Source organism: Sinocyclocheilus anshuiensis, unplaced genomic scaffold (genome assembly GCF_001515605.1).
Source record: "Sinocyclocheilus anshuiensis isolate Anshui unplaced genomic scaffold, SAMN03320099.WGS_v1.1 scaffold72, whole genome shotgun sequence".
NCBI lineage: Eukaryota > Metazoa > Chordata > Actinopteri > Cypriniformes > Cyprinidae > Sinocyclocheilus > Sinocyclocheilus anshuiensis.
The window spans coordinates 680,197-688,471 of NW_015554073.1; the positions used below are offsets into that span (position 1 = coordinate 680,197).

General features: G+C 36.2%; 1 protein-coding gene across 1 annotated transcript in view; it reads left to right on the forward strand.

Annotated features, from left to right (window-relative positions):
• LOC107668767 (V-set and transmembrane domain-containing protein 4-like) overlaps positions 1-5,671 on the forward strand; it is a 7,000-nt gene extending 1,329 nt beyond the window's left edge. Inside the window, exons 2-7 of the mRNA XM_016460750.1 lie at positions 414-809; positions 3,650-3,757; positions 3,944-3,977; positions 4,102-4,220; positions 4,420-4,478; positions 5,346-5,671. Coding sequence (XP_016316236.1) covers positions 414-809; positions 3,650-3,757; positions 3,944-3,977; positions 4,102-4,220; positions 4,420-4,478; positions 5,346-5,507 — 878 coding nt within the window. The 3' untranslated portion in view covers positions 5,508-5,671. The remainder of the gene's footprint in view (positions 1-413; positions 810-3,649; positions 3,758-3,943; positions 3,978-4,101; positions 4,221-4,419; positions 4,479-5,345) is intronic.
• The last annotated feature ends 2,604 nt before the right edge of the window (positions 5,672-8,275 follow it).

Consider the following 8,275-nt stretch of genomic DNA (forward strand, 5'->3'; position numbering starts at 1 on the left):
GGGGGCTGGCGGGTGGGGCTATGGTAATTAAGTCTTAAAATCAGGATAGATCTCTATAATTTATAACTTCATACAACTATAACCTCAACAAATGGTTAATTACTACAGCTTTTATTGTATGCAATTATCTTTTTGCGGTATAAAAGGTTCTACATGTAGGAAAACATAAATATTTTTCATATATTTAAACATTTGGAAAAATAAATGAGCAATTTTTTATTTCTCTTTTGCCAACACATTTAAATCATGATAGGTAATACCTTTTTTAGATAGGTAATGGACTTTTTTGGAAGTCCATATCACAAAATCAGATATACTGTATTTAATATAATACAACAGATATTACATCAGCAGCAACAATATAGAGAAAGTCTAAACATGCTATTATTCTTTTTACTCCATGTATTTCCCAGAGCTAAGTGAAGCTCTAAATGTTACCGTCACCCCTGGGCCAGTCAGCATGTGTATGCAGGGAGACAACATCACTTTGTCCTGCTTAGTGTCTCAGAGAAAGAGAAGCAGCAATGTCCTGGTGCTACGCTGGCTCTACTTCCCCACCCCTGAAGACGAGCACCTCGTGGTCAGGATGGGCATGAAGAAGAGCAAATATTATGGCAACTACAGCAAACACTTTCCCCAGAGCAAGTTCCACTTGCGGGAAGAAATGGACGGTCAGATCTACCGTTTGCTGATCCTGAATGTGTCCCTGGAGGACGGGGGCAACTATACCTGTAAAGTGCAGGAAATACGGAAGCACAGAAACAAGTGGAGGGCCTCGTCGAATGGAACAGGGAGCATGGAATTACGAGGTAACTTGAGGATTTTTAAAGCAGTGTCTTAAATGATGTACAATACACTGTACTCAGCCTTCTAGTATATGGCTTCTTAAGGATACTATTGTCTGAAATGCACTACATGGAAGCATTCGCCTTTTTCAGTCGATGATCCTCTCATTTTGGTGTTGCTGTTAACTTTAGCATGTTAGCTAACCAAAGCCCAAAGCATACTTCAGACTTTACTGCATTTTTCAGTGTGAACACTTGCACTACTTGTACTACAAAATGGCAAAGAATAGTGCAGAAATATGCCAAATGCAAATGACCAAATGCACAATGTGAAAGCTTTTTAAGCAAGTTAGCAATCTGGAGTTTAAAACAAACATTCAATTCAGGAACTAGTCACTAGCGCCAGCGAACACTGTGGTTGAGTTGGATGTGGTGGAAGAGTGATGTCTTGCTACGGTCAGGGCTAACCACACAACAGCTGTTTCCTCCAGTTAACTAATCCTTTAGATCATCCAACAGAGGGTCAATTCCAATTCCACAATTGGCGACAAAGTTCTTTGTTAGCTATTTGTAAACTTCTTTTACAGAGGGGATGGTCTGTCTTTTCAGAACATCACAAAAGAGCGACTATCAGATTCACATAGTGACATTACTTCATGTCAACAGTTCAAAGCCCAAATCCAAATAGTTTTCAAATGGTCCATAAAATTTCAAATAATCAACATGAAAATGAGGCGTAAATGTTCCCATTTCTCACGTTGTAGCCTTTTCTTACATGCTAGCTTCAGTGTGTTTGTAAGTCTCAGGGTTCCACTTTCCACATATATACATCATTTCCACTATAAATGTGTTCTGGGCCAACACAAACAGACCTTGAGGCTGTTAACGAGAGCAACCTGGACATGCTGTGGGGACAGAGAGAGGAGACTTGGCAAGGATGCAACTGAAAACATTTACTCTGGCTGCATTATGAGTTTTCCTATGGTGTTCGGACAGCAAGAGGTCCCCAAAGCCTCAGCGTCCATTGGATTAATCATCTGCGTGATAAACGGCAATTGCCTGATGCTAGCAACAATAAAGAGAACAAATAAGTATTGTTGCATGCACTTGCAGTGACAGTTCACTCAAAAATAAACATTCTGTCATCATTTACTTAATTTCTGCAATGACTTTCTCGCTTCTGTAGAACACAAAGGAGATTCTGAAGAATATACTAGAGCTTTCAATCATTTAAAAATCACTTTGTGTGATTAATAGGCTGAAATGTTAGTTATTCATTGAAAATCTTCACCATCAAGAGTTGAACTTGAGAACTGGATCAGTCCAAGAATAAGTCAGATCCTGTGAAATGAATCATTTGAAAAGATACGTTTTGTTCTCTCAAAAACGTGCCAGTGAGAACTAGGGTAGATGTAAAGATTTTCAGTGAATAATAAATGACATTTCAATCTGTTCTTCACACAAAGCTATTATAGGCTTCAGAAGGCTTGGAATACGGTGCACAAGTCATATTTCTTCTTTTATGTTCCACTGAAGAAAGACAGTCATATGGGGTTGGAACAACATGATGGTGAGTGAATGATGACCCAATTTTCATTTTTGGATGAGCTATTTCTTTAAAGTAGATCTTTATAATTTATAAAGTTCAAAAAGTGAATTTATTTACAGTTATGCTACATCACTGGCCATGACTAACCATTGCGTCTTAAAGATTTTGTTGTTTAAACCACTGTATGGCCTTATAACCAAAAGGTATGGTATTCTTTGTAAAGAAGACACTCCAAGCTTTCAAATGAACCCATATATGGGCTGATACCATATAAGGAAGGCTATGTAAATGAAGCATAAACATTTTTAACGTGATTTTGGACCCGTATCCGGGTCCACCGAGTTTAACTGGTTTTTAACTGACATTTTATAAGCTAAATAAAATAAAAAAACAAAGTAATAAGTCACTGTATATGAAATCACTGTATATTTATTTAAGCAGATTTTGTTTAGAGAGATAAATGCAGTAAAAATACGTTTTAAAACCATTCCATAAAGTGCATATGTAGCTGATGATTTACTTGAAGAAAAAACATCAGCATATATCTCACATATATAAAGATGTGGTTTTGAAGGAATAAAAGCAACAGAATATTATTGTAGGGGTTAGACAACCACAGACATCCCACTTAACCACTTCAACCAACTCTACAGCCACAGGGTCGGGCAGAAAATGACTTAAAGGGGTCCTATTATGCTCTTTTACAAAGTCTTGATTTTGTTTTGGGGGTGTACTAGAACAGGCTCTCATACTAGATTGTTCGAAAAACACATTAGTTTCACATATTTTACATTATAACAACACCTCTCTACCCAGTCTGGCATGAACGGCTCGAATAGTTCCTGTATCAAATGAAGGCCCGCCTTCTGAAATACGAAATAACATGTTCTTTATTGCAGTCTGGAGTATGGTCTCTATCACTGATAAAGTGGATAGGATCACAGCTTTGGCTAGTGTGTTACATCTCCTCCCTTCTGGTGGAGAAAGACCAAACCAAATTCAACCAAGTGTGCTCGCAGTGTTTGGTTTATTTTTGTGGTCAGCTCTGACCAAGCTTATATTGGAATAAGGATTCTTCTTTGGTTTATGACACTTTACAACATTTCCAATACATTATTACAAAGTCCACTACATTTTATATACAAAATAAAAAATACAGTACTGTGTGTAAATTATAGTTTTAATTCCATTTGTTAAAACTAAAAAAAGGTAACAGTAATGTATCATTGTTCAAGAAAATTTTCATTTGTTGCTTGCAAGGTCAGGGCTTTGAATTTATATTTACAGCACATTGTTTTGCTGTGATCTTTCTCAGATTTGTATCTGTGTGCTGTGCTCATCTGCTCTATCGGTCTGGTCTGTATGTTTGTCTTTGCCATGACTATCACATGTCAGCACCTGCAGCACAAACGAAGACTACGAGGTGATGAGCTTTTTAACTTAGTCAAATCATTTACATGATACTTTTAAAAATACTGTCATCAGAGCAAAATGCATTTCAAAATACATCAAAAATTATTTTATTCTTATTGTATAATTGTTTTTCTTATTACCACACACATACTATTTATGTATGTTCTTATGCTTGTTCAATTCTATCTCTATCTAGCCAGTTATTACCTTGTGAAGTGTCCTGAAAACAGGTAAACCTATGCAATATGATTTACCACTGCTTTACTGTTATACAGTAAGTGATTGACTGATTGATTAATTGATTGATTATTAGATTGATTCTAAGAATAACATCGTTCTGTTTTATATATCCAGTTCAGGAGAGACAGTTACCAGTGTGTCCAGCTCCTCTCCTGCAATGCACAGAAAAGAGAGACGACACAAACTCAGAGACATCACTGAACAGCTGCGACCACCACAGATACCAGCTAAAGGTACGTAACAGACTGAAACACTTACATTATAAATACATGAATTAATTGTAATTTACAGTGAAATTAGTATATGTAAAAATGAACATTAACCAAAGTTAATAAATGCTTTAAATTATTTGATGTTACCAAATGTTGAACCCTTAAAAGTATCACACATTTTGTTATATTTTTTTCTTTCTTTCTTTTAATTTTTTTCTAGCACCTGTACCAAGAAAGCCACGTAGGACCAAACTTTTAAAGGCACAACCTACAAAAATGGTAGGAATGCTAACTCTTATTGAACTCATTTTACATAAGAGCATTATTTTCTTTCATACTAAAGCATTTAAAAAATTAAGTGATGCTGATAGGGTTTCATAATTGTCCTAAATATATATCTTGATAAATTACTTGTTTTATAATCTATTTTGGACGTTTAATCTTTTTATTCACAATTTTATAATATTTGCATCTAACGACACACTTTCTTTAGCCTCTCAATTGAATTTTCACAAACGAGAAACATGCAAGAGGGAAATAATGTGGCTTTCTCATTGAGCTTTATGTTCGGCACAGTTATTGCTATACCAACTTCCATTTATGGGTGTTATAATTTTATTTACTATTATTGCTTTCCAAAGCGTGATTATTTATTTAACATGCTTGATTCATATTAGATTAGTTTCCAGGGAAATCATCACCGAAATGCAGAAAAGCAGCAAAAAACAGAAAATGTTTTACGGTCCAGCATTGTATTGTGAAATCCGGTTGTAATCTGGTTGGTCAACGATAAGCTGTATATACTCTCTACTAGCAGAACACAGACTTCTTTAAATAAGTGTGATTGGCAGAGGATCGGAGAACATTTATATGTCTATCCTACTGCTCTAGCCACTTGCTTTGTTTGCATTCCATTTCAGAAGTACTTCCTTTGACCATCTGAAATATATGTTTATCAGATGAAGTGGTTGTTCCGACATACTTGAGACTCCTAGTTAGAACCGTCTATGAACAATCCTAAAATTATACCTAAATTTCATGTTGTTCTGACCCCACATTCCCAAGAGAAACTCCTCTTTCAGACCTCTGACCACATACTGTAGTCTTCATATATCTGAAACGCCCTGCTCTCTTCTCATCCTCAAGCCAAGGGTGGTAGAGGACAGTCTGACATATGCAGAGCTGGAGCTGGTGAAACCGAAGCCTGAGCTGAATACAGACTTGCCTGGATGTGCACAACTTGAGCCTAAAACACAATGCACGGGGACTGTATATGCCCAAATACTCTTTGTGGAGAAGCAAGTGTAAATATGTACAGTATAGAGTTTCATACCAAAATTATTTATGAGATTAAAATATTTTTACCTACATACTGATGTTCTGTTATTTCACGTGTACTAGTATTAGTATAAAATCTGTCATACAACAGCAGCATTTTCTTATATATGGGCACATTTATGCACCTATGGATTTGAGACCTTTTTTTCTTTATCCAAAAGTAAGGATTGCATTAAGGATTTAACTCCAAACATGCATAATTTGATTATGCAATTTTGTAAAGTATGTAACAAATTTTTTTTTGCTATGTTGTATAAAATAAAGATGAATCCTCTAAAAGCGGAGGATGACACAGTATGAGCAAAAGAGCACACTGATTTATTGTCTCATTTATGTCCGCTTAAACAGGTTGTCATTGTGTTGTTTATTGAAGCATATCAAAGAACATTTAACCCTCTGATATAACTAGAATAAGACCTAAGATCAATTACTTTGGTTGTTGTAGTTTACTTTACGTGACTAAAAATGCAAATATTAGCAACAGTGTATTATGGTACGTACATGGAGTATGTTATTTTTAAGCAAAATACATAATACATTTATATTTATCATACAATGCAATTTGTGTATTATAATGGTATTTTAGAATTGTTTATAATAATTTAATTTATTTAAAATAAATACTAGAAACATGAACATTTATATTATGATTTAGAAATAAAGCATTATGGTATAGACAAGCCAGGTTCTTCAAACACTACAGATAATACAGTACAGTAATAAAATCTGTAATATTTTCTAATTCAGGGGCTGATTAATCATTTTAACCATGCTATTGGTTAGCTACAAATAGGCATATATAATTGAACATATAATATCTTTAACAGCTAAAACCTGTTATCTACACAATTAGGTTTAGACAAGATGAGTGCAAGAGAGCGGCTATTATAAGCATAAAGCCATTGATACAACGCACATTATGACATCTCAGTTTGTCTTGTCCTCTCTTATCGTCCGTTCTTGAGTTGTCTCTCTTTTTCTCTCTCTCTCCGTTTCTCCCACACGCAGCTAAGAGCCAGTGACTGTGATGAACCCTTTAATGGTTACATTTATTAAAATCATACTAATTGTAATCATGCTTAATAATTAGCTTTACAGTGCATTATAATTGGGTTAGGCTACAAGATGGTTCTGCCTAGGTGCTATAATTTATTTGATTTAATTATTCAGAGGAGCCCAAATGGTTTGACATTTAATATCATAAACCCACCGACGTATTAAAATTGAGATGGCTATTGTCTTTTGAGAAGGTCATTTGCTTCTCTTCGTGAGATATATGGTGATTATTTTCCAGTCTATTAAGCGCCTCTACTTAGCACAATTAGCCGCATGCACAAAGGTTAAAGAGAGCGACTCTCCCCCTTCATTGTGGTCACAGCGCATATTAATGAGCAGATGCAGCGTGAGGATGGCAGAGGGGCCCAGCCCAGCCCAACCCAACCCAGGAAGGAGCTCAGATGGAGTGAGAGAGAAGGATACAGTTTCTCCTGCGTCCTCAGCCCTGGATCACTCTGAAACATTAGCGTCGAGCGTAAACACAGCTATACTCTTCATCAAAGCCTGCCTGTCTCGTCTCGTCTAAACTTACCATGACCTTCTGCTGTCCCGCTTTGTTTTTGCTCTGCAGGAGTGTTTATATGCTGCAGCAGTGGAGCGCTTTTTGCCCCGGATCTTCTCAGAGAGAGGCCTCTGTGCTCTTTTGTATGGAGCTACAGCATGTGCAGATGTTGCAAGCACAAAACCCAGAACAAAGCGAGAATGTCAGCTGTACTCAGGGGACAGAAATCCACAAACACAGTGTGTACCACAAACTACACAGAGATGCGTACATTTGGCCATTAAAAGCAGAGCACATTCATCTGCTCTCAATTCTGTTGTTTTGAACAACACCCTTGACCAAATATAAAGAGGCAGCAGCAAAGAAAAAAACTCATTTTCCGCACTGAGCTGCAACTTCAGCAAAAAAATAAAGTCTGTGATTATTTACTCACGCTCATGTTGTTCCAAACCTGCTGTTATTTTCGCCGAGAAACTTCAAATGAGAAAATCTGAAGAATTTTTACACCACTCTTTACTTCGCAAGCAGTTAATAGCGACCTAAGGGAGATAATATTTTTACACGACAGCCATTTTATGCGCTGAGCTTGCAACTTTGAAAGAAACGGTTAAGCAAATATGTATATGGTTGTTTACTCACGCTCATGTCGTTCCTTGTGCTTTTATTTTAAACTCCAAAGGTGAAAAACTGTTTGTTTGTTAGTTTAACCACTCTTTTCCTCACATTCAGTTCATAGTGACGTCTATAGGCTACTCGATTCGCGCCATCCAGCGGTGTCCTCCATGGCAACGCTTTATCAAAAAACCGGCACTATTTTCATGTCTCTCATTTTTGTGTAGGCTATACATGTTTATAATGTTGTATACTTCTTAAAAAATAAATCACGTCTCTCGCCTGGCACACTGCGTGCGGAGTCAGTCTCACGCTGTTTCATACAAACAACTGGCGTCATCTTGCGGTTCAGTTACCGATTGCAGTAAAAATCAAAAACATTTCCTAAGATCAATTTTGTAAAATACAAATAAAGTTACAAAATTCAATCCAAACTCGCATATTTAAAGTCACCATATAAAATAAACAACTACATGGCAATAGCCTACAAACTAAGTTTGGAACAAACTGTTGTTTTTTTTACTATTTTAACGAACAATTCCTTTATATATATATATATATATATATA